Below are 26364 nucleotides of genomic sequence, written 5' to 3'. Positions count from 1 at the left end.
TTAGTCAGATACGACCTTCCCTTAACAAGGTAGGAAACGTGGCAGACAATTTGCACACAGCAAGCTCCCAAAAACAATGAGATAAATGACCAAGTAATCTGTTTTTTAGGCGTTGGTTGAGGGATAAATATTGACCAGGACACCAGGGAGAACTCCTCTGCTCTTCTTCGAAATTCGAAATTTACATCCACCCGAGAGGGCAGACTGGGCATCGGTTTAACGTCTCATCCAAAAGACGGCACCTCCGACAGTGCAGCACTCCCTCAGTACTTCACTGGGAGTGTCAGCCTGGATTTTGTGCTCAAGTCTCTAGAGCTTTGAACCCACAGCCTTCTGACTCGGAGGCAAGAGTGCGACCCATTGAGCCACAGCTGAAACCAAGGCAGTGAAGGCGGGAGGTGGGGGGGTGCAGAGCGAGGGACTCGGGCTTTATGGAAATTCGTTGAGAAAACAAGCGTTGGTATAAAATGCATCAGGAGAAGATGACATTGTAAAAACTGCACAATGTTTTCTACCAGGGGACCACGACAAAGCTTCCTTAGATTAAAATAGTTCAAGGCATAGATAGAATCAGAAAAAACAAAAAGGAATTTAAATGTAATCACTTTTAATTGTTTTACTTATATAATAAAAGGCGCTGTTGTGACATCCTCTTTAATAGCAAATATTGGGATGTTCAGCAAAATCTAGTCGTTTAAATCCATCCTTTTCACTGAGCCGCAGTCAACCCAAAATATGCAACGCTGCAGCCAGGCTAATTTTTTCAACTCTGTAAATATTTTTGCTAACTCTGTTAAATAACAAGTATAATTTCTTATAAGTTCCAGGGTTGTCCCTTTTTTTTTATGTTCTCTCCGGCTCGGATTGTTGATGTGTCTCTCCGTTTTACCCAAGGGCTTTGCCCGATTCCTGTTGAAGGGAGTTAGCACGTCTCAGGGGGTGGGTGGGGGCTTTCAGTCGAACTGTTAGACAGTGCGGTTGCTGAAGCCGCTAATGGCCAGTGTGTTCTGGGGTTTGTGGATAACGTCGGGATTCAGCCAGCTCCTCCTTGGGAGCCTGTCCAGAGATACTAATGTCAGATTCGTGACTGGAAGCGATGCCGGCCTCTTGATTTCAGATAAATCTGAAACTCTGGTGAGAAGCAAAAGGGGAAAAGAAAAAAAAAATTACATGAAAAAATTGACAGTAAAGAAAGAGAATTGGTTTGTTTTCATCCCGTCCCCGCTCTTTCTCATTTGATCCCCTGAATTTCTTTTTAATCTACAGGTGGGGGCCAAGACTTTTCCCACCCCCCCCCCAGTCCGTTGGTTGGGCAATGCCCAGTCCAAGGGAAACATCTGGATCCGGGGCCCTTTGAACCATTTTCTGTGCACTGCATGAGACTTCGAGGTGTGAGGTAGCGCCTGCATCGACCAGACAGTAATTCAGCTTCCTGCCGGCCGCAGAGGTCTTTCGCTTCTGGCCAGTTCAATGACCACTGTCAATAGTCACTCACTTCGTAGAATTTTACAGCGCGGATGGAGGCCATTCATCCCATCGTTCTTGTGCCGGCTCTTTGAGAGAGCTATCCAATTAGTCCCACTCCCCCTGCTCTTTCCCCACAGCCCTGCGATTTTATCTCCTTCATGTATTTATCCAACTCCCTTTTGAAAGTTTTCCACCACCCTTTCAGCCAGTGCATTCCAGATCATAACAACTCGCTGCATTAAAAAAAAATTCTCCTCATCTCACCAATGGCTCTTTTGCCAATTATCTTAAATTTGTGTCTTCTGGTTACTGACCCTCCTGCAAGTGGAAACAGTTTCTCCTTATTTATCCTATCAAAACTACTCGTAATTTTGAACGCTTCCATTAAATCGCCTCTTAATCGTCTCTGCTCGAAGGAGAACAATCCCAGCTTCTCCTGTTCTGTCTACATAATTGAAGTCCCTCATCCCTGATGCCATTCTAGAAAATCTCCTCTGCACCTTCTCCAACGCCTCGACATCCTTCCTAAACTACCACTGAACATTAAAACTTACATCTTTGAAGGTGGCAGGACAAGATGATAAAGCTGTTAAAAATGCATTAGGGATCCTTGGCTTTATAAATAAATGCATTGAGTACAAAAGCAAGGAAGTTATGCTAACCCTTTATAAATCACTGGTTAGACCCCAAGCTGGAGTATTGTGTCCAATTCTGGGCATCACACATTGGGAAAGATGTCGAGGCCTTGGAGAGGGTGCAGAGGAGATTTACTAGAATCGTACCAGGGATGAGGGACTTCAGTTAGTGGAGAGACTGGAGAAGTTGGGATTGTTCTCCTTAGAACAGAGAAGGTTAAGGGGAAATTTAATAGAGGTGTTCAATATTATGAGGGGTTTTGATAGAGTAGCTAGGGAGAAACTGTTTCCACTGGCAGGAGGGTCAGTAACCAGAGGACACAGATTTAAAGTAATTGGAAAGAAAGCCGGGGCAGGGAGATGAGGAGAAATGTTTTTACGCAGCGAGTTGTTATGATCTGGAATGCACTGCCTGAAAGGGCGGTGGAAGCAGATTCAATAGTAACTTTCAAAAGGGAACTGGACATATGCATTAAAAGGAAAAAATTGCAGGGCTATGGGGAAAGAGCTGGGGAGCGGGACTAATTGGATAGCTCTTTCAAAGAGCCAGCACAGGCAATGATGAGCCTTGTGGCCTCCTTCTGTGCTGTATGATTCGACTCTATGATTGGCATGGATGGTTGACCGGCAAGAGGTGAAGGAGCTCTGTGGACAGGACAAAAGTTGACTGTTGTAAATGACTTTTGAACAGAGCTTCCTTCAAGAGCATTCAATGAGAAAAGCTGGAACAATATGAATCCGAATAAAATAGAATTGGTGAACATCTGCGCAAAATTAAAAGTATATATGAGAGTTATTGTACGATATAGCATTTCCCAGTCACCGCAATCAGCCAGATGTAGCACAATGCTCTTTTGCAGTCCTGTAATTTGTTAAGAGAAGAAAATGTGGTTTCATTCTGGTATGGCTTTTTACTTGTAGCTTGAAAGGGGCACAACTGTTGGGTAAGATCCTTGCTAATTATGGCCTGCCGGTCGCTGACCTTGGTAAGGTTGATGACTGAGGTGAGGGGGACTTGGCTGAATATAAGGCACGAGGGGCTGAATGGCCTACTCCTGTTCCCATGTTCCCATAACTGGCCACTCCTGGTCTAGATCATACATTAGATTCAGGTGAAGGAGACTCTCATGGTGTCATTCTCCCAGAATGCCAAGTCCACAAGCTCCCCATGACAGTACTTGGCTGGTTTCTCTAATGAGGCTTCAGGTGAGCTCAAATGAAATATTAAGTCTTTTTTTTGTTGTTGACATTTTCCCCTCTTCTCGCTTCAGTTTGACTTGCTCACCCAGACCCATCATTTGAAGCAAGACTTAATTTTGGTTTAAAAAATGCAACTTGTTTTAATGTATCTCCACCCCTTGAAAAGTAAACACGGCTCTAAAAGTTTAAATGGGTTTGCGATCTCTCTCACTTTTTCCAGATCTATGTCTCCTACCTTTTCCCCGCTGTTGACAGTTCTGCCCGCCCTCGCTGAGAAGATCTCCTCCCAGGCCTCCACCAATACTAGGACTGACCCGGAGTCTCCAGATATTAAAGACTAATCTCCAGGGCACTACTGCGAGCAAAACCCGGGAGAAGAATCATAGAGGCATTAAAAAAAATTGGGCCAGAAATTGCTCCCGAAATAACAGTGAGCTCAACAGCACTCTCCGTTTTTAGTGGCGGATTGAAGGAGCACGTTCCTGCGTTCGCACGTGCACAGTGAAACGTGGAAATCGTGAACTTGCTCCTACTGGTTCGCCGGCGATATGACAGCTTTGAATTAAAGGGCCATCGCACACTGCAATCATTGAAAAAGCGCCAACTTGCTCATCTGCCCAGCTGGAAAAGTGGGGGCGGGGCGGTTAGAGGCATGAGGTCATGTGATGACACCTCTCGGAATATGTCCAACCAGAGTTGGCCACCCTATACCAGTACTGGTGTGTAGCCTCAGTGACTCTCCCTGTGGAAATTACCTGATTTCCACTCTGTGACTCCTGCTGATAACATGAGCACAAATATCCATCACGCCAACCACTGCCACATAGTACACTGGAGAGCGGGAATACAACGCCCTCAACGGCTCAACAAATTTATCCAGTGAATAGCTGAACTGTGGAGTCTCGAGCGGTCTCAGGTTTGATCATTAGTCCGAGCTGCGTTAGCCATCTCAGCCAGGGTAGTGGTAGGGTGGCTATGGTAGGCCTCAGCACCCTTGGGTTAAGGAGGGGTGAAAAATTGGCCAATGTTCCTGGTCCTGATCTTGACCAGTCCAGCATCAATTGGATCCAGAGTAAAGTTTCCTCTCCACTGCCCTATCAATGTGCCTCAGCTCCAACCCCAGAAGAGCGCCCCCTACTGCACAAAGATAACATTTCTCCAGTTCTGCTCCGAGTTATTCGCGTATCCCTTCTGAGTGAGGTTGTCCGTATCGGTGATAACCCGTTGCCAAATTAAAAGGCCGTTCTGCGCTATGTAACTGAGCCTGAGCCCACGACAACGAGACTGCTCTACTACGGGAACCAAAAGCAGCAGAGCTGAAATGTCCACCCTGTCGGTCTGAGCTTAGACTTCAGGATCTGAATTTGTACTAAGAGCAATGCACTAACCCACTATCCTTTCCTTGTGCCCCTTCACAACCATCTAATATGAGATTTGTAGTGAAACTATTTTTAATTACAGCACTACGAACATACAGTAAAGTGTATTGTATTGGCAGTGGAAACCCTTTGGGCCCCGATTCACACATGCATTTTTATTTCTACATACCAACACCCGATAGCACTAACTTTTGGGATGAGTAAAACCCCGTGCGATTCAGTAAGTTAGCGAGCTCGCTGGGTTTGCGAATGTTAAGATTGGCACCATTTTGTTGAGGTTTCGCTGCTGCCGTCACCATAGCTCTCCCACTTATCGCAGTGCCTTCAATAAGACTACGAGGTTTTTTTTTTAAAACAGTCTCTTCCCTGAGAAGTGTCCCATGGGAGTTTTTGTTGGTATTTCCAGTACAAGAGCTGGGAAATCTGGCATTGTTTGCTATTCTGATGCTGGGTGCTCAAGGGCTGTATCTTTCGGGAACTTGCACACATGTCCTGGCAGCATTGTATGGTTAAGAGACCCGTGGGATTAGAGTGGGTAGCTCCAGTTGAAAAGCTAGTACAGGCGTGATGGGCCAAATGGCCTCCTCCTGCACTGTAATTTCCGTAATTCTATGAAATATCGGTTGCACAAATAATATACATCTTACAGGAGATTGGAACGCTATTGATAAGTTACTTGTGAAGTAACTTCACTTACGTGGAGTTGCTGCGGTCCAATTCGTTGATACTCTCTGAAATCTCTTGTGTACTAAATTCAGAGAAAGCTAAAGATTACTGTCAAATTTAATTAAAAGATATCAGGTTATTCCTCAGATAGCCTATTGTAAGACTAAGACATAGAGCTCAAGTCTGACCCAGTTTTGATCTTCGGTCTAGCTTCGCTCTACCTGGTGCAGCAGTTGATGGAGAACCCCAATTAACCTCAATGCCCCTGGGCTAAAAAAAAAAATGGGAGAATAAAAATCTTGCCAGGATTCCCAGTGAAGGGTTTTTTGGGACTTTACCTGGATTAATTACCTGCTAAAGGAGTGGAGTTTGGTTGAAAGAACTGGTAAAACTGACTGTTCAAGAGGGCATGCAGGAAAGGTTGACCAAACTCGAAAAGTGTTACGCAGACTGGAAGGCTACGGATAAAGAGACCTTGAGAGACTGTGGGAAACCATCGTAAACACTAGCCGCTGCTTGTAAGCATCAGCTAGTGTAACCATGGGATAGAGTGAATGAAAGATTACTGAGAGGGGTTATGATTGTCAGCAAGAATGGTACAAGAGACGGTCCACGTGACCGACCAGGGGTCAGTGCACAAGTCAGATCAGAAGAACATGATGCAGGAAGTCGGTGGATTATTAGTCTCTTGCCACGCAGGATGTCGACGGAGAATTAACCTTTCAGTGTTCACGAAGCAGAAGAATCGGCCATTCTGAGTTTCGAATTGAAGTGGAAAATTTCATCAACTTTGCTTCCAATTTCCACCCTTCCATCGCCTTCAAAATGGTCCATCTCCGACACTTCCCTTCCCTTCCTCGACTTCTCTATCTCCATTTCCGGGGATAGGCTGTCAACCAATATTTACTATAAGCCCACCGACTCCCGCAGCTACCTTGATTACACTTCCTCCCACCCCGCTTCCTGTAAGGATTCTATTCCATTCCCCCAGCTTCTCCATCACATCTGTTTCGACGATGCCACCATCCACATCTGTGCTTCCGATGGTTCTTCCTTTTTCCTCAAACGAGGATTCCCCTCCACTGCAGTTGACAGGGCCCTGAACTGTGTCCGTCCTCTTTCCCGCACATCTGCCCTAACCTCTTCCCCTCCCGCCCAGAACCACGATAGGGTCCCCCTTGTCCTCACCTTCCACCCCACCAGCCTCCACATTCAACAGGTGATCCTCCACCATTTCCGCCACCTCCAGTGCAATGCCACCACCAAACACATCTTCCCCTGCCCTTTCAGCATTCCAAAGGGACTGTTCTCTCTGCGACAGCCTGGTACACTTTTCCATCATCCCCAACACCCGCTCCCCTTCCCACAGCACCTTCCATGCGAGCTCAGGAGATGCAACACTTGCCCCTTCACCTCCTCCCTTCCAACCGCCCTGGGTCCCAAACGCACCTTCCAGGTAAAACAACGATTAACTTGTACTTCTTTCAAGTTAGTATACCGTATTCGCTGCTCACGATGCAGTCTCCTCTACATTGGGAAGACCAGGTAGTAGAATGGGTCTATACTCTCTGGTGTTTAGAAGAATGAGAGGTGATCTCATTGAAACATATAAGATGATGAGGGGGCTTGACAGGGTAAATGCTGAGAGGTTGTTTCCCATAGCTGGAGAGTCTAGAACAAGGGGGTATAGTCGCAGGATAAGGGGTTGGCCGTTTAAGACTGAGATGAGAAGGAATTTCTTCACTCAGAGGGTTGTGAATCTTTGGAATTCTCTACCCCAGAGGGCTGTGGATGCTGAGTCGTTGAATATATTCAAGGCTGAGATAGAGAGATTTCTGGACCCTAGGGGAATCAAGGGATATAGGGATCAGGCAGGAAAGTGGAGTTGAGGTCGAAGATCATCCATGATCTTATTGAATGGCGGAGCAGGCTCGAGGGGCCATGTGGCCTGCTCCTATTTCTTATATTCTCTTGTTCCTAAACGCAGATTGGGTGATCGCTTTGCTGAACACCTCTGCTCAGTCCGCAAGCGTGACCCTGAGCTTCCAGTCGCTTGCCATTTTAATTCTCCGTCCCACTGCCACTCTGACCTGGACCTCCAACACTGTTCCATTGCAGCTCAACGGAAGCTCGGGGAACAGCACCTCATCTTTCGGTGAGGCACTTTACAACCTTCTGGACTCAACAATGATTTCAATAACTTCAGATCACAACCACTGTTCCCATTTTATCAGACAGCAGGTGCTGGTAATGGTTCTGCTGCTGCCATTTACACCTCCTCTAGACCCATCTTTTCTTTCACTTGTTCTATTTCCACCCACCTTGCAATCTATCATCATCTCTTTTGTCATTCAATCATTTCTGCCCTCCACCCTGTCAAAACCTTCTCTTTTGTTCTTCCCTCCCCTCCACTTCCTCTCCCGCTTTGCCAGGCTCTGTACTTGCTTAAAAACTGTTAAATCTTTAACTTCTTCAAGTTCTGACGAAAGGTCATCGACCTGAAACGTTAACTCTGTTTCTTTCTCCATAGATGCTGCCTGACTTGCTGAGTATTTCCAGCCTTTTCTGTTTTATTTACTATTGATTTAAAGGTTGGATGCAGCACTATCTGTAAACCTGTACTGTTTCAATGTTAATAAAACCATTAGTTCGAATAGGTTTAAAAGTCTTGGTTGATCTCACCACTGATTACCCCAAAAAAGTTAATAAGAACGTAAGAAATAGCAACAGGAGCAGGCCATAAGGCCTCTCGAGCCTGCTCCGCCATTCAATAAGGTCATGACTGATCTTCTACCTCAACTCCACTTTCCCGCCTTATCCCCTTGTCCCATGATTCCCTAAGTGTCCAAAAATCTATCCATCTCAGTCTTGAATATACTCAACGACTCAGCATCCACAGCCCTCTGGGGTAGAGAATTCCAATGAATCACAACCCTCAGTGAAGAAATTCCTCCTCATCCCAGTCCTAAATGAACGACCCCTTGTCTTGAGACCATGACCCCGAGTTCGAGACTCTCCAGCTAGGCGAAACAGCCTCTCAGCATCTACTCAGTCAAGCCCTCGAAGAATTTTATATGATAGATATACGATATAATAGAGTAAAACAAATATCCTGCACCATATTTGATATGGTACCATGTAATAGACTTGTAAGCAAAATTAAAGTCCATGGGATTAAATGGACAGTGGCAGCGTGGATACAAAATTGGCGAAGGGACAGAAAGCAGAGAATACTGGTGAACGGTTGTTTTTCAGACTGGAGGGAAGTTTACAGTGGTGTTCCTCAAGGGTCGGCATTAGGACCACTGATCTTTTTGATATATATTAACAATGTGGACTTGGGTATACAGGGAATAATTTCAAAGTTTGCAGATGACACAATGCAGTAAAAAATGTGGAGGATAGTAACAAACTTCATAGAAACATAGAAAATAGGAGCAAGAGGAGGCCATTTGGCCCTTCAGGCCTGCTCCACCATTCAAAATGATCATGGCTGATCGTCGAACTCAGTACCCTGTTCCCGCTTTTTCCCCATATCCCTTGATCCCTTTAGCATTAAGAAATATATCTATCTCCTTCTTGAATACATCTAATGGCTTGGCCTCCACTGCCTTCTGTGGTAGAGAATTCCACAGGTTCACCACCCTCTGTGTGAAGAAATTTCTCCTCATCTCGGTTCTAAATGGCATACCCCGTATCCTGAGACTGTGATCCCTGGTTCTGGACTCCCCAGCCATCAGGAACATCCTCCCTGCATCTAGTCTGTCTAGTCCTGTTAGGATTTTATATGTTTCGATGAGATCACCTCTCATTCTTCTAAACTCCAATAAATATAGGCCTAGTCGACTCAATCTCTCCTCATACGTCAGTCCTGCCATCCCAGGAATCAGTCGAGTAAACCTTTGTTGCACTCCCTCCATGGCAAGGACATCCTTCCTCAGATAAGGAGACCAAAACTGCACACAATACTCCAGATGTGGTCTCACCAAGGCCCTGTATAACTGCAGTAAGACATCCCTGCTCCTGTACTCAAATCCTCTTGCAATGAAGGCCAACATACCATCCGCCTTCCTAACTGCTTGATGCACCTGAATGCTCACTTTCAGCGACTGGTGTACAAGGACATCCAGGTCTCGTTGCACCTCCCCTTTTCCCAATCTATCACCATTCAGATAATAATCCGTCTTTCTGTTTTTACAACCAAAGTGGATAACCTCACATTTATCCACGTTATACTGCATCTGCCATGTTCTTGCCCACTCACCCAACTTGTCTAAATCACATTGGAGCCTCTTTGCATCCTCTTCACAGCTCACATTCCACCCCAGCTTTGTGTCGTCTGCAAACTTGGAAATGTCACATTTAGTTCCCTCATCCAAATCATTGATATACATTATGACTAGCTGGGCCCAACCACTGATCCCTGCAGTACCCCACTAGTCACTGCTGCCACCTGGAAAAAGACCCGTTTATTCCTACTCTCTGTTTCCTGTCTGTCAACCAGTTCTCAATCCATGCCAGTATATTCCCCCCAATCCCATGTGCTTTAATTTTGCACACTAACCTCTTGTGTGGGACCTTATCAAAAGCGTTCTGAAAATCCAAATACACCACATCCACTATTTCTACCCTATCTATTCTACTAGTTACATCCTCAAAAAACTCCAGTAGATTTGTTCAGCATGATTTCCCTTTCATAAACCCATGCTGACTTTGTCCAATCCTGTTAATGCCCTGCAAGTGTTCCATTATCACATCTTTTATAATAGACTCTCGCATTTTCCCCACTGCTGATGTTAGGCTAACTGGTCTGTAATTCCCTGTCTTTTCTCTCCCTCCTTTTTTAAATAGGGGGGTTACATTTGCCACCCTCCAATCTGTAGGAACTGTTCCAGAGTCTGTAGAATTTTGGAAGATGATCACCAATGCATCCACTATTTCCAGGGCCACTTCCTTTAGTACTCTGGGATGTAGATTATCAGGCCCTGGGGATTTGTCAGCCTTTAGCCCCATTAATTTCCCTAGCACTATTTTTTTTACTAATACTGGTTTCCTTTAGTTCCTCCCTCTCAGTAGACCCTTGGTTCCCTAACATTTCTGGCAGGTTATTTGTGTCCTCCTTTGTGAAGACAGAAGCAAAGTATGTGTTTAATTGTTCTGCCATTTCCTTGTTCCCCATTATAATTTCCCCCATTTCTGACTGTAAGGGACCTACATTTGTCTTCACTATTCTTTTTCTCTTGACATATTTATAGAAGCTTTTACAGTCAGTTTTTATGTTCCCTGCTAGTTTACTCTCATACTCTATTTTTCCCCTCTTAATCAATCTCTTTGTCCTCCTCTGCTGAATTCCGAACTGCTCCCAATCCTCAGGCTTGCCGCTTTTTCTGGAAATTTTATGTCTCCTCTTTGGATCTAATACTATCCCTAATTTCTTTTGTAAGCCACGGTTGAGCCGCCTTTCCTGTTTTATTTTTGTGCCGGACAGGAATGAATAATTGTTGTAATTCCTGCACACGTTCTTTAAATATTAGCCATTGCCTATCCACCGTCATCCCTTTTAGTAAAGTTCCCCAATCTATCATAGCCAACTCGCACCTCATACTTTCGTAATTTCCTTTATTTAGATTCAGGACCCTGATTCAACTACTTCACTCTCCATCTTAATGAGGAATTCTAACATGTTATGGTCGCTCTTCCCTACCCGCACAAGGAGGGCATAGGCAGACTGGGGAAATAGGCAGACACATGGCAGAGTGGTTAGGATCTGGAATGCACTGCACGAGGGGGTGGTGGAGGCAGATTCAATCATGGCCTTCAAAAGGAAACTTGAAAGGAAAAAAATTGCAGTTCCCGTAGCCTTGCAAATTTTTTCCTTTCAAGTTCCCTTTTGAAGGGAGTGGGACTAGCTGGGTTGCTCTTGCATAGAGCCGGCGTGGACTCGATGGGCCGAATAGCCTCCTTCCGTGCTGTAACCTTTCTATGATTCCATGATTCTATGAGATGAAATTTAACGAAGTGATACATTTTGGTAGGAAGAATGAGGAGAGGTAATATAAACTAAATGGTACAATTTTAAAGGGGGTACAGGAATAGAGAGACCTGGGGGTGTATGCACACAAATCTTTGAATGTGGCAGGACAAGTTGAGAAGGCTGTTGAAAAAGCATGTGGGATGCTGGGCTTTATTAATGGAGGCATAGAGTACAAAAGCAAGTAAGTTATGGTAAACCTCTATAAAATACTGGTTAGATCTCAGCTGGAGTATTGTGTTCAATTCTGGCCACCACACTTTCGGAAGGGCGTCAGGGCCTTAGAGAGGGTGCAGAAGAGATTCCGGTACCGGGAATGAGGGACTTCAGTTATGTGGAGAGACTGGAGAAGCTGGGATTGTTCTCCTTAGAACAGAGAGGGTTAAGGGCAGATTTGTTAGAGGTGTTCAAAATCATGAACCATGCTTGAAAGTGTGAAAACAGGCTCAGATTGGAAAAACAGCAACCGGCCCATTTATATTATGCTCCTCACCAGGGAAATGTCCAAGAATGTTTTACAGATCAGGGAACGAAATGGGCACCGAGCGGGAGGAATACGGAAGAGGTGGAAATGGGGCAGGGTAAAAAAAAAATGGATTTTAAAAGCAGGTAGGGAGTGGAGGAGATAGAGGGCGTAGATTTGGGGAGGAAGGAGATCAGTTGGAAAGATTTTGGGCGGAAGGATTTTGGGAGGCAAGAGGAAAGCCGGAGGGATTTTAGAGAGGGAGGGGCAAGGCATTGAAAGTGAGGCTGTCAATGGTGGGGTAAATAAGTTTCCTACTGACTTTCACTGCCTTAGCCAGTGCACCTAGGGACTGCAGGACTGCCTGTGCCCATGAACAATATCCCAGCAGGGGTCCACACCCCTTCAGGGGAGAAAATTGGGAATATTGTTTTTAAAATACCAGATTTTTAAAATATTTAACATGGAAATTGATGCTAACTATTAGTTAATGAAATGTATGTAATGTGCTCTAGTCTTTTGATGAGATTGCGTTGAGGGAGATTGCCTTTACAGGTCTTTGCTCACACTATTCTGAAAGACCCTTTCAGTTCAGTTACAATATGGCACACACTTCAATAACCGTACTTACAGCAGACATCGCAGCAAAGCAAATGCGTCTGTGACCCCCCCCCTGGTCATAGGTCACCGTAGAAATCACTGTCCGAATGTGGCCCACACGTTTAAGACTACCTCACCCACAATGCCACTTTAAATTCCCGCTGTCTATGTTGGAACGGTTCCAGCTGGAATTAGTGGGCATCTTGCTGATATTATACACCATTTCGTGGTGTCTCCCAGACTATCAGGCTTTCGTGAGGCTGTCTCCCTCACTACCTAGTTACAGAGGATGAGATCCCACTCCTACACACCCAACTGCTCCTGCTACCCAAAAACTGTACCGGTTGCTGACTGAGGCGCTCACCATAGAAGGCAACATTTCAGGAAACTTCTGGGACATATCTGCAAGGTCAAACCTCCCTTAAATTGTCTTGACAACATAGACAACTTACTTTGTTGAGATAGGCTGAACTATCAATGAAGGTGAGTATTTATTAAAACTCAGTGGTATCAAAACTTCTTAAACACAGGCCAGTAAGAATGTTCCCTGGGATTACTAGCTTCACAGGAACAGAAGTAGGCCATTCAACCCCTCGAGAATGTTCTGCCATTCAATAAGATGATGGATGACCTGAATCCTAACTCCATCATCCACCCACTTTGGCTCTCGATCCTTTAATACCCTGGTCGAGCAAAACTATCCATCTCAGATTTAAAATTATTAATTGAGCTAGCAGCTACTGCTTTTTGTGCGAAAGAGCTCCACACTTCTACCAACCTTTCTGTGAAGAAGTGTTTCCTAACTTCTCTCCTGAATGGCCTGGCTCTGATTTTTAAGGTTATGTCCCCATGTCCTAGACTCCCCCACCAATAGAAAATGATTCCCTCTATCTACCCCATCAATTCCTTTCAAAATCCTAAAAACGTCAATCAAAATACCCCATAACCTTCTATATTCCAGGGAATACAAGCCTAGTTTATGTAATCCCTCCTCATAATCTAACCCTTGGAGCCCTGGTAACATTCTGGTGAATCTGCGCTGCACTCCTTCCAAGGCCAATATATCCTTTCTAAGGTGCGGTGCCCAGAACTGTACACAGTACTCCAGATGTGGTCTAACCAGGGCTTTGTATAACTATAGCAAAACTTCCTCCCCTTTATATTCTAGCTCTCGTTATAAAGGCTAACATTCCATTAGCTTTTTTGAAATTTTTTTGTACCTCACTGCTACATTTTAGAGATCTGTGTACATGGACCCCTAAAACTCTTTGGACCTCCACTGTTCTCAGCTTTTCATCATTTAAAAAATACTCGGATCTGTCCTTTTTGAACCAAAATGGATGACCTGGCACTTAGCTGCATTGAAATCCATCTGCCATAGTTTTGGCCACTCACTTAATCTATCAATGTCTCTTTGTAATTTTATGCTCCCATCTGCACTACCTACTATGCCACCAATCTTTGCGTCATCAACAAACTTGAATATATGGCTCTCTATTGTGTTATCTAAGTCATTAATAAATAGAGTGAATAGCCGAGGCACCAGATCAGGCCCTTGTGGGACACCACTAGTCACTTCCTTCCAATTCGAGTCCATACCCATTATCCCTACTCTCTGTCTTCTACCGCCTAACCAATCTCCTAACCAGGTCAATAATTTGCCTTCAATTCCATGAGCTTTAATTTTAGCTAACAGTCTCTTATGTGGAACTTCATCGAATGCTTTCTGGAAGTCCATATAAACTATATCCATAGACATTCCCCTGTCTACTACTTTAGTCACTTCCTCAAAAAATTCAATTAGGTTTGTTAGACATGACCTGTTACAAATCCATGTTGGCTCTCTCTAATCAGCTCTAAGTGCTTAGTCACACTGTCCTCAATTATATATTCCAGTAATTTCCCCACAACAGAAGTTAGATTAACAGGTCTATAATTTCCTGGTTTCTTTCTCTTACCTTTCTTAAATAATGGAGTTATATTTGCAATTTTCCAATCTAAAGGGACAATTCCTGAATCAAGAGACTTTGAAAGATTATGGCTAAAGCATCTGCAATTTCCTCACCTACTTCCATTAAAACCCTGTGGTGGAAATCATCAGGTCCTGGGGATTTGTCAGTCTTTAGTGCCATTATTTTTCCAACACTGTTTTCTTGCTTACGTTAAATTTAATGAGTTCCAGTCCTTGATTCATTATTAGTTTCCCTGGAATGTCAGGTATATTATAAGAAATAGGAGCAGGAGTAGGCCATATGGCCCCTCAAGCCTGCTCTACCATTCAATAAGACCATGGCTGATCTTTGACCTCAACTCCACTTTCCCGTCCGATCCCCATATCCCTTGATTCCCCTAGAGTTCAAAAATCTATCGATCTCAGCCTTGAATATACTCAACGATTGAGCATTCACTGCCCTCTGGGGTAGAGAATTCCAAAGATTCACAACCCTCTGAGTGAAGAAATTTCTCCTCATCTCAGTCTTAAATGGTCGACCCCTTATCCTGTGACTATGCCCCTTAGTTCTGGACTCTCCAGCCAGGGGAAACAACCTCTCAGCATCTACCCTGTCAAGCCCCCTCAGAATCTTATATGTTTCAATGAGATCACCTCACATTCTTCCTAACGCCAGAGAGTATAGGCCCATTCTACTTAATTTCTCCTCATAGGACAATCCTCTCATCCCAGGAATCAATCTAGAGAACCTTTGTTGCACCGCCTCTAAGGCAAGTATATCTTTCCTTAGATAAGACCAAAACGGTACACATTTGTACAATTGTAGTAAGACTTCCTTACTCTTATACTCCAACCCCCTTGCAATAAACACCAACATGCCATTTGCCTTCCTAATTTCTTGTTGTACCTGCATGCCAACTTTTTGTATTTCTTGTACGAGGACACCCAGATCTCTCTGAACACTAACATTTACAAGTTTCTCACTATTTAAAAAATATTCTGTTTTTCTATTCTTCCCACCAAAGTGAATAACTTCACATTTTCCCACATTATACTCCATCAGCCATCCTCATGCCCACTCACTTAACCTGTCTATATCCCTTTGCAGACTCTGTGTCCTCCTCACAGCTTACTTTCCCACCTTGCTCTGTATCGTCAGCAAACTTGGATACATTACACTCGGTCCCTTCGTCAAAGTCATTAATATAGATTGTAAATAGCTGAGGCCCAAGCACCGATCCTTGCGGCACCCCACTAGTTACAGCCTGCCAACCTGAAAATGACCCGTTTATCCCTTCTCTCTGTTTCCTGTCTGTTAACCAATCCTCTATCCATGCTAATATATTACCCCCAATCCCATGAGCCCTTTCCTTGTGTAACAACCTTTTATGTGGCACCTTATCGAATGCCTTTTGAAAATTCAAATATACTACATCTACTGGTTCCCCTTTATCTACCCTGCTAGTTACATCCTCAAAAAACTCTAATAAATTTGTCAAACGCGATTTCCCTTTCATAGAACCATGTTGACTCTGCCTAATCATATTATGATTTTCTAAGTGCCCTGTTACCATTTCCTTATTAATGGATTCCAGCATTTTTCTGACTACCGATGTCAGGCTAACTGGCCTGTTGCTCCCTGTTTTCTCTCTCCCTCCCTTCTTGAATAGTGGGGTAATGTTTGCTACCTTCCAATCCATGGGGACCATTCTAGAATCTAGGAAATTTTGGAAGATCATAACCAATGCATCCACTATCTCTGCAGCCACCTCTTTTAGAACCCTAGGATGTAAGCCATCAGGTCCAGGGGATTTGTCAGCTTTTAGTCCCATTAGTTTGTCCAGTACTTTTTCTCTAGTGATATTAATTGTTTTGAGTTAGGAACATAGGAACAGGAGTAGGCCATTCAGCCCCTTGTGCCTGCTCCGCCATTTGATAAGATCATGGCTGATCTGTGATCTAACTCCATATACCCGCCTTTGGCCCATATCCCTTAATACCTTTGGTTGCCAAAAAGCTATCTATCTCAGATTTAAATTTAGCAATTGAGCTAGTATCAATCGCCGTTTGCGGAAGACAGTTCCAAACTTCTACCACCCTTTGTGTGTAGAAATGTTTTCTAATCTTGCTCCTTTACTCCTTGGTTCTCCACTATTTCTGGTGTGCTTTTTGTGTCTTCTACGGTGAAGACAGATACAAAATATTTGTTTAACGTATCTGCCGTTTCCTAATTTCCCCATTATAATTTCTCCTGTCTCAGCCTCTAAGGGACCAACGTTTACTTTTGCTACTCTCATCCTTCTTACATACTTGTAGAAGCTCTTACCCGTTTTTATATTACTTGCTATTTTACTTTTATATTCTATTTTCTCCCCTTTTTATCAAGTTTTTGGTCATCCTTTGCTGGTTTCTAAAACTTCCAATCCTCAGGCTTACTACTCTCCTTAGCAACATTATAGGCCTCTTCTTTTAATCGAATACTATCCCTAACTTCTTTAGTTAGCCACAGATGAATCGCTTTTCCCGTGGAGTTTTTATTTCTCAATAGAATGTATACGTATAGAGAATATTGAAATATTTCTTTAAATATTTGCCATTGCTTATCTACTGTCATACCCATCAATCTAATTTCCCAATCTACCTCACCCCTCATACCTATATAAGAACATAAGAAATAGGAGCAGGAGTAGGCCATATGGTCCCTCGAGCCTGCTCTGCCATTCAATCGATCATGGTTGATCTTCGACCTGAACTCCACTTTCCTGCCCGATTCCCCTAGAGTTCAAAAATCTATCCATCTCAGCCTTGAACATATTCAACGACTCAGCATCCACAGCCCTCTGGGGTAGAGAATTCCAAAGATTCACAACCCTGTGTGAAGAAATTCTTCCTCATCTCAGTCTTAAATGGCCGACCCCTTATCCTGAGACTATGCCCCCTATTTCTAGATTCTCCAGCCATGGGAAACAACCTCTCAGCATCATCCCCGTCAAGCCCCCTCAGAATCTTGTATGTTTCAATGAGATCACCTCTCATTCTTCTAAACTCCAGACAGTATATGCCCATTTTACTCAATAATTAAATTTAAGACTCTAGTTTCTGACTTAAGTATGTCGCTTTCAAACTCAGTGTGAAATTCTATCATATTATGATCACTCTTCCCAGAGGGTCCTTTATTGTGCGATTACTAATTAACCCTGTCTCATTACGCAATACAAGATCTAAAATAGCCTATTCCCTGGTTGGTTCCATTAAATATTGTTCTAGGACATCCTCTTCCTCCATATTATCCACATTATCCTCTTCCTTTACTGTGAAGACTGACACAAAGTAATTATTCAACAAGTCTGCCATTTCCTTATTTTCATTTGCAATATTACCCGCGTATGTTTTTAAAGGGCCCACATTACCCTTGACTACCCTTTTTCCAATATAATTGTAAAAACTTTTTGCGTTCATCTTGATATCCCTCACAAGTTTCTTTTCATATTCCCGTTTTGCAGCTCTTACTATCGTTTTTTTGTCTTCCTTTGTTGTTCTTTATATCTCTCCCAGTCCCCTGGATCTACACCATTCTTTGCACTTTTGTATGCTCTTTCCTTTAGTTTTATGTTATCTCTCACCTCTTTAGTCGACCCTGGTGTTTTTTATTTGGTAAGTAGAGCTCTTGCCCCTTAGGGGTATCTACTGGTCCTGTATTAAACTAAATTCTTTTTTGAACACCTACCAATGTTTATCTGTTTTGACCAGTTTGCTGTCATCAGTCTCTGTCTCATCCCATTAAAGTTAGCCTTACCAAAATCTACAATCTTAGTAACTGTGTTAAGTTTCTCCTTTACAAATCTAACATTGAATTCGATCATATTATGATCAATGTTAGTTAATAATCTAACAGTAAGGGAACATTTATCTAAGTCTGGCTCATTACTCATCACTAAATGTAGTACGACTTGCCCTCTTCAGGTTCATTTAAGAAAGCATTTTTGTTTCTACCTGCACCAGACTCCAAAGTCAGCTTGTCCCGGTTGGTCTAACTCTTGCCTCTGTAGGGAAAGTGCCCTGTAAACTGCTTGAATTGTGTTCTCAAAATATGACCACACAATATAGAATTAGTAATTAAGCTGGATACTGAGAGATGGCTGGGAAAACGATCCTAAGATATTTGATTAAACAGGACATTCCTTGCCACGATAAGACCGCTAACATTGAGGACTGAGCCAAGGAGGACTAGTTTGTTAGTGGAACATAAATATGTAATGCCCTATCTGCTCCTGTGTAGAATCCTTTGGTAAAAGAAGATTGGAAGTTAGTGGAGTAAAAAGTAGTCCTTGGTATGCCTATGTATCCTTGCCTCATTAACTTGGACATCTTCCAGAGTCTTTACCTGGCTGTAGAAGTGATTGACACTAAAAGAGGCGAACCCTTCGGACACACGTGTCACTCAGATTGGTCAATTGAATGAAATGGGGCTTTTCTTTGAATTCAGGGTATATAAAGAGGGTGCTTGGCACACTTCTCATCAGATTCTCTTCCTCTTCGTAAGGTGTTGTTTCTCTTTGTAGAAGATTTTCTTTGTCCTCTTCTGTATGATATTTACCCAACAGGTGTGAAAGGGCACTTTCACAAGCACAAAGTATATTCAGGATAGAGAGTAAGAGGTTATAAAAGTTATATTGTACGGCTACACAGCCAGTCAGAGGCAGAGATAAGTGTGTCACTTAACTGTACAAGTGTCTGAAATCAAGGAAGGTGAGAGTTAAGCCACATAGAAGATACCGTCATTTGTGCTTAAAGTGGATTCAGCCGGAACAGAGGATCTGCGTGGAATAAATACAAAGGGGGTCATCAACTTGACGTTCCAGCAGTTAACACCGCCATCCCAGGGGAGGAAAAAAAAAATCAACTCGGCCACGCCACTCACAAGGACATGGTCGTATAAGTTCTGGAAACATTGCTAACCACCAACACATAGATCCTAATCTATCCAATAGACTGGCTGTCTTTGCTGTTAACTTGTCAGCTGTCTAAGGGTTTTAATCCGAGATTAATCTCACTAATTTGTATCAGTCGCAGACACTGATCTCAACTATAATCTAATAATCAGCGATCTAGTTAATGCTGAATTACAGTGATACAATGAATTGCCTTTACATCCTCTGTTATGCTTTTCGTTAAGGAATTGTGTCCATTAATTATTTGTTATTCAAACTGCTAGCTGACCCTGTCTATAACTATTTAAATCTATTAATTGTCTGTATACCCAATGTTTGAATTTAAGAAGTGATAGTCGTGGTTTTGAAGTCAATAAATAATTGTTAGTGTTCGACTTGTTGTCTGACTTCTTCTTTGGCGATTTGGTGAGAAAGGATTAATTTGTTCACTCAGTAGCTCGTGAGTATCCTAATTGGGGGTTGGCAAAGTGAACTCACATTCAATACGAACTGGGTGATGCCAGTCAGTTCAGCGAGCCGACTTAAGACATCGCTCACACCTAGACCCAAGCTGGACGGTAAAACCCAGACGGCTCCTTAGTGAGGAATGAAGTGAGGGCGGTTACGGATTCGTCTGGTTCCTTGACATATATATTTGTCAAGGTACCAACCCCAAGTGTTTTTACATTTATTGGAGGCTCGTGGCCGGGTTTCGAATTCCACCACCCCCTCCGTCCCCCAGATTTTCGGGGGGGCAATATTAGGCTGGGATTAAACTCTTAAAAGGTACAATTTAATCAATGCCTTATAAACTAACTAAGCATAACAGAGTGAATTGAATTCTTGCTGGAAAATCAACGCGTGAAGCACTTGAGGAATTTTGAGTTGCGTTTGCTGAATAAACGACGTGTTAACGGAGTCGGAAGCTGCGGATGACAGTAAAGGGTTAATCATCGTTAGCAGTCTGTGGAGCTGCCGGAGAGAATGGGGGTGGGGCAGGGGCCTAGCTGCAGCACGAGCAGTTTATTGAGTCAAAAGGTAATTCCTAAAGCGGAAGTGGGAATTAAAGCAGACCCAATAACAATGCTGTCATGAAAGAACCAAATGCTACACCATCCCTGGCAGCATTGTACGGCTAATGCCTGAGACTCGTGGGATTACAGTGGGTAGCTCCAATTAAAGAGCTTGCATCGGCACCGGCGTGATGGGCCAAATGGCCTCCTCCTTCTGCGCTGCAACTTCTGTGATTCTATGAATTATGGGTTGTGCAAACAATGTACATCTTGTTGAATGCCATAAATAAGTTATAAATAATGCTATAAATAACTTGTGAAGCAACATCACTTACTTGGGAAGGCTGTGGTCCAACTCGATCTTACTCAGTGTAATATCTTGGATACTAAGAGGCTCCATAGTACTTCTAAATTCAGAGAAAGCTAGAGATTACTGTCAAAATTTCATTAATAACATATCAGGTTATTCCTCAGACGGCCTATTATGCGATTAAGACTTGGAGCTCAAGTCTGACCCGGGTTTGATCCCCGGTCTATGCTGAGCTCCACCTGGTGCAACAGTTGGAGAACTCCAACTGACCTCATTGTTGGGAGGTTTGTGGGAGGCGGAGGAGCTCTGGAGGCGAGGCATTGATGGAGAGGCCGCCATTGATGTTTCCTACTGACATTTGGGGTGGTGGGGGATTGCTGGGGGGGGGGGGGGCCCAGGGATGTTGGTGGAAAAGCAACTGAGCTGCCCTGGCCGTTAAAAGTCAGGCAGCAGGAGGCTGCCGCCAGGGACCCTGGGGAACGGTCCCCGGCACTGGTTTAAGTGCCCCGGGTGGGAGGGGGGGGGGGGGGAAGCCCTGGGACAGAGGGAAGTCCACGGTTTCCCTTGTAGGGGTCCGGAGGAGTACTCCTGCTCACCTCACTGGGGCTCGTCTGGCTCTGGCCTGCTGTTCCCGGCAGGTTCTGCCACCGCTGCTGCCTCTGCTCAGGCCTCAGGTTAAAATGACGTCATCAGAGTGCAATCTCCATATTTGAAGAGGACCACTTGCCTCCTGCCAATTAAAATTGCAATCTGCCAGATCGAGGTGGGGAAGGAGCCCCCCTCCTCGCTCCATTTTGACTGGTTTGCGCCAGACAGAGGGGAGTGAAAAAAATCGACCCCTGGATGTCTTAACTAAAGCATAAAGGTACCGCAGGGCCGCCTGTACCTGCGAACATGTACCCCGGGAAGGGTCCACACCCCTTCAAGGGGGGCGGGTGGGAGAAAATTGGGAATATTGTTTTTAAAATATCAGATTATTTGTTACATTTAACGTGGAAATTGATGCTAACTATTAGTTAATGAAATGTATGTAATGTGCTAGACTTTTAATGAGATTACGTTGAGGGAGATCGCCTTTACAGGTCTTTGTTCACACTATTCTGAAAGACCCTTTCAGTTCAGTTATAGGAACTTCAATAACGGTACTTACGGGAGACATTGCAGCAAAGCAACTGAGTCTCTGTGACTCTGGGTCATAGGTCACCGTAGAAATCACCGTCCAAATTCCGGCCTGTGAACCATGTGGCCCACAAGCTTATGACTACCTCGTCCACAATGCCACTTTAAATTCCCATTGGTTACGTACGAATGGTTCCAGTTGTAATTAGTGGGCATGTTGCTGATATTTGACCGCTCTTTGTGCTGTTCTCCTGGACAATTAGGCTTTCTGAGTCTGTCTCCATCATTTCTCAGTTACAGAGGATGAGATCCACGCTCCTACACACTCAAAATGTGGAGCAGCTATTCGCAGCAAAGCCAAACCTCCCTTAAGTTGACTTGACAACATATTTCAACCTACCTCTACGTAGGAAGTTGTCTATCAAGATGAATATTCATTAAAGCTCAATTGCTCGTGTTGAACGATCTCTGGGATTACCAACTTCAGTGAAATATCAGTGCAGAGAAACTGTGCAACGTGAATATGGAAAAAACATTTTTGCTTCGACCTGAACCAGACTCCAAGACCCTGATTTTAAAGGATGGGGAGAGGAACGGTACGCTCTAGCCTCGAAGTGGGTGGTGAACCCGGGGAGTCCGGGGACGTGGAGGCCCGGCCGATCTTAACGGTCGGGCCTCATTGCCATAAACCTTCGTTCCCGCGGACCCACTCAAACCGGCCCAGATCCACTACCTGGCCGGCGGGCGGGAGCAGGAATTCGATGGCAAGCGGCAAGGGATCGCATTCGCCTGCTCAAAAAGAGCAGGTTAAGATCAGGACACGGCGGGAAGGCAGTGGAGGAGCTAAGTGACTGCTCCTCATTTTAACTGCCCCCCCCCCAACCCGGCCAGGTGGGTTGGGGGTGGGGGTGGTGGGGGGAGATAAAATCAGGCCCTAAAAGTTAACTTGTCTCAGTTGCTGCATCTGAGTCAGAAGCTCGTGGGGTCAAGCACTACTTAGGGATTCCAGCACATCATCGAGGTCGACACTTCAGAAGGTGAGATGTTGAACCGAGGCTCCGTCCACCTTTTCGGGTTGATATTAACAACCCCATGCTATTGTTTGAAGAAGAGCTGGGAGATCTCCCTCAACCAACACCACTAAAAATAGATTCGCCGGTCATTCGTCTCATTGCCGCTCGTAGGATCTTGGTGTGTACAAATGGCTGTCACGTCTCACTTGCACAACAAAGTAATTCAATGTAAGTGCAAGTGCTTTAGGACATTTCTGGGCGATGTATTAAGGGGCTACATAAAAGCAAGGTCTTTCTTTCCTGTCCCTGCCGTAAAACACTCGCGCACTCACCCCCGTCTCTCATTCCCTTCGATATATAATTGCACAAAATTCATTTTTAATTTTAAGCAAATTCTCTCGTGAACTGGAATGCATCTATGCAGTGACCTCCGAGCTAGCACTTCGTTAATGACATTCAATTTTTTGCACTGTTATTGTTTGCATGGCCCAGGCTGTTCTGTGATAAGTAACTAAATGTGGAGATGCCGGTGATGGACTGGGTTTGACAAATGTAAAGAATCTTACAACACCAGGTTATAGTCCAACAATTTTATTTGAAAATCACAAGCTTTCGGAGATTATCTCCTTCGTCAGGTGAGCGTGGGACTCCTTGAACGTTTCGCATTTATAGTCGGAGAACAATACCTGGTGAATACGGGCAGTTGGAAAGATTATCTGTAATCACCAGGTATTGTTCTCTGACTATAAATGCGAAACGTTCAAGGAGTCCCACGCTCACCTGACGAAGAAGATAATCTCCGAAAACTTGTGATTTTCAAATAAAATTGTTGGACTATAACCTGGTGTTGTAAGATTCTTTACAAGTAACTAAATGGCTGACCAAGACAAGAAGCTTGAACACCCCTCATCTTATTGCCTCTTCCAGGGGTAACATTGTTGACTGGGAGCTCTGTCCGTCAAATATTGACCCAGTTGCATTTATAAGGTGATGATTAGTTAACAACTCCACTATTGTTGTGACTACCAGAATGGTATGAAGCGAACTAGATGGACCTTGATGTGGAGATGCCGGTGATGGACTGGGGTTGACAATTGTAAACAATTTTACAACACCAAGTTATAGTCCAGCAATTCCACATCGTTCACCTGAGGAAGGAGGTAGCCTCCGAAAGATGGACCTTGGTCTTTATTCATCTAGTAATTCCGTGACCTGGAAATTCAATGATGATGCGCCTATTTTTCAGGCGCAAAATGGGCCCCTAAGCATCCAATACGGCGGACCGGGCAGGCAAGCTCATTGTGTGCCACCCGCCATATTAGTGAAGGCAGAGATAGAGGCGTCCAGTGACCGCACCTAAAACTGGCGTTAGACCCTCTGCATATGCAAATAGCAGGCCTAAGGCCTGTTTGAGACCACCTTTGTAAAATTAGGCTGCCCTGAACTGTGCCAGGCTGGCTGTGTTCAGGAAAATGTGGTCTACATGCGACCTAACCAACGGTCCTTAAAAGGGGCTGCTGCAGGCTGCAACCAAAAAGGTAAGTTTAAAAAAAATTACTTATCTGAACGTGGAGCTGGGAGGTGCAGGATTGCTTCTCCGAACCCCACGTTAAAACCACGGGCCACTGCCGGACACTGCTCACGCTCCCCCTCCCGATTCCCTCCCTCCCTCTCCTGATCATTGCCCACCTCCCTCTCCCGATTCCCCCCTCCCTAGCCCGATCACACACCACCCCCCGCCTCCTGATTGCTGCCCCCATCCCTATCCTGATCGCTGCCCTCCTCCCCGATCATTTCCCTCCATCTCCTGGTCACCCCCTCCCTCTCCCCCTCGCTTCCCCCTCTCCCGCTCGGTCCCCTCCCTCCCTCCCTCCCTCCCGATCGCTTCCCCCACCCTCTCCCAGCACCTACCTGAGGGCCGCTGCCAGTGTCTGTAGTTCGCCGGCCTCACCTAACCCTTGCCGAGATCAGCACTCAGCAGGGCTTGAACCTGGGACCTGGCACAGAAACTGGCCATTCGGCCCAACTGGTTTATGCTCCACACGAGCCTCCTCCCACCCTACTTCATCTCACCCTATAACCTTCTATTCCTTTCTCCCTCATGTGTTTATCTAGCTACCCCTTAAATGCATCTATGCTATTCGCCCCAACTACTCCTTGTGGTAGCGAGTTCCACATTCTAACTACTCTCGGGGTAAAGAAGTTTCTCCTGAATTCCCTATTGGATTTATTAGTGACTATCTTATATTTATGGCCACTAGTTTTGGACTCTCCCACAAGTGGAAACATCTGCTCTATGTCTACTCTCTCAAACCCCTTCATAATTTTGAAGTCACCCCTCAGCCTTCTCTTTTCTAGAGTACTCACCAAGGCTTCTTTGACAGCATCTCCCAAACCCACGACCTTCACCACCTAGGGTACTATACCATGCAGTGTATTTAACAAATCAACCATCAGAGGAGCTCAACGAACAAGGACTTCCTATTGGCTTTTGTCAACGGTGTGCTGGTAAAATACACCAAACGTGCAACATGGACATAACGGAGGCTTGTGGTGCAAGCGGACGTGTTCGCGGCAAGCCATCTCTCTGTGGCTACTCCCACCTTCCGAACTTTGTCTGAGCTTTACCTGGACATCGTAGGAGGCAGGGCGATCACCCTGGGCCGAGCTGTGAGGACCACCTCTCCCCGGCTGGCTTCAATCACTATGTTCTGCAGCGTGTTTTCCAGAATCGACTCCAAGAGGTCGCAGAACTCCGGGAATCTGGAAACAGACCGGGATGGGGGGGGGGCGGGGTGAGGAGAGAGTTTACCTAAGGCCCCAGATATGCATGCAAGCTAGCACCGATGAACCAATTCTACCAGCTGCTACTAATAAGATTACAGTGAGAATGAAACTACACCAATCAGAAATGCGCGTCGGTCAGTATCTGAAAGAGAATTCTAGGTTAATGCTTAAGCCCATCCACTACCTCAAACATCCACTCCCTCCACCGTCGGCGCACAGTGGCTGGAGTGTGTACTATCCACAGGATGCACAGTTTAAAAAGAAACCTTGGACATTTGACTGATTGAAGGTGGTTAGGAAACTGCTGGCATTAGGAATTTCCAGCCATCTATCACATTAGAACATGAAGGCACAATGAGGACAACTAGTTTAATCTGCAACAGCAGTGTCACACAGCGTTACAAAAACACACAAAAACATAAAAAGTACAAGAAATACAGACCGTTAAGCTCCTTAAAAGTGATTAGTTGAGTTCAGCTGGTCCTAGGCAACTCGCCAAGGCTTCTTCGACAGCATCTCCCAAACCCACAACCTCCACCACCCAGAAGGACAAGGGCAGCAGGCGCGGAGGAACACTGCCACCTCCAAGTTCCCCTTCAAGTCACACACCATCCCGACTTGGTCGTTCCTTCGTTGTCGCTGGGTCAAAATCCTGTAACTCCCTCCCTAACAGCTCTGTGGGAGAACCTTCACCACACGGACTGCAGCGGTTCAAGAAGGCGGCTCACCATCACCTTCACGAGGGGCAATTAGGGATTGGCGATAAATGCCGGTCTTGCCAGCGACACCCACATCCCGA

The 26364-nt window shown here is 44.8% G+C and overlaps 1 protein-coding gene across 4 annotated transcripts in view; it reads right to left on the bottom strand.

The window, feature by feature from the left end:
- Nucleotides 1–607: 607 nt before the first annotated feature.
- cfap65 (cilia and flagella associated protein 65) overlaps nucleotides 608–26364 on the bottom strand; it is a 156079-nt gene continuing 130322 nt past the window's right edge. For 2 of the 4 annotated variants that reach the window (XM_067987025.1, XM_067987027.1), the window contains 4 exons: nucleotides 25407–25541; nucleotides 20672–20743; nucleotides 5379–5429; nucleotides 608–1131 (listed from right to left, as the gene is read on the bottom strand). In XM_067987025.1, the coding sequence (XP_067843126.1) occupies nucleotides 966–1131; nucleotides 5379–5429; nucleotides 20672–20743; nucleotides 25407–25541 (424 nt within the window). In that variant the 3' untranslated portion in view covers nucleotides 608–965. Of the gene's footprint in view, nucleotides 1132–5378; nucleotides 5430–19115; nucleotides 19210–20671; nucleotides 20744–25406; nucleotides 25542–26364 lie in introns of all 4 variants that reach the window. The other 2 variants (XM_067987028.1, XM_067987026.1) reach the window with 2 other exon arrangements.

The sequence above is a fragment of the Heptranchias perlo genome, chromosome 7 (assembly GCF_035084215.1).
Source record: "Heptranchias perlo isolate sHepPer1 chromosome 7, sHepPer1.hap1, whole genome shotgun sequence".
NCBI lineage: Eukaryota > Metazoa > Chordata > Chondrichthyes > Hexanchiformes > Hexanchidae > Heptranchias > Heptranchias perlo.
This window is presented reverse-complemented; position numbering and strand designations above follow the sequence as displayed.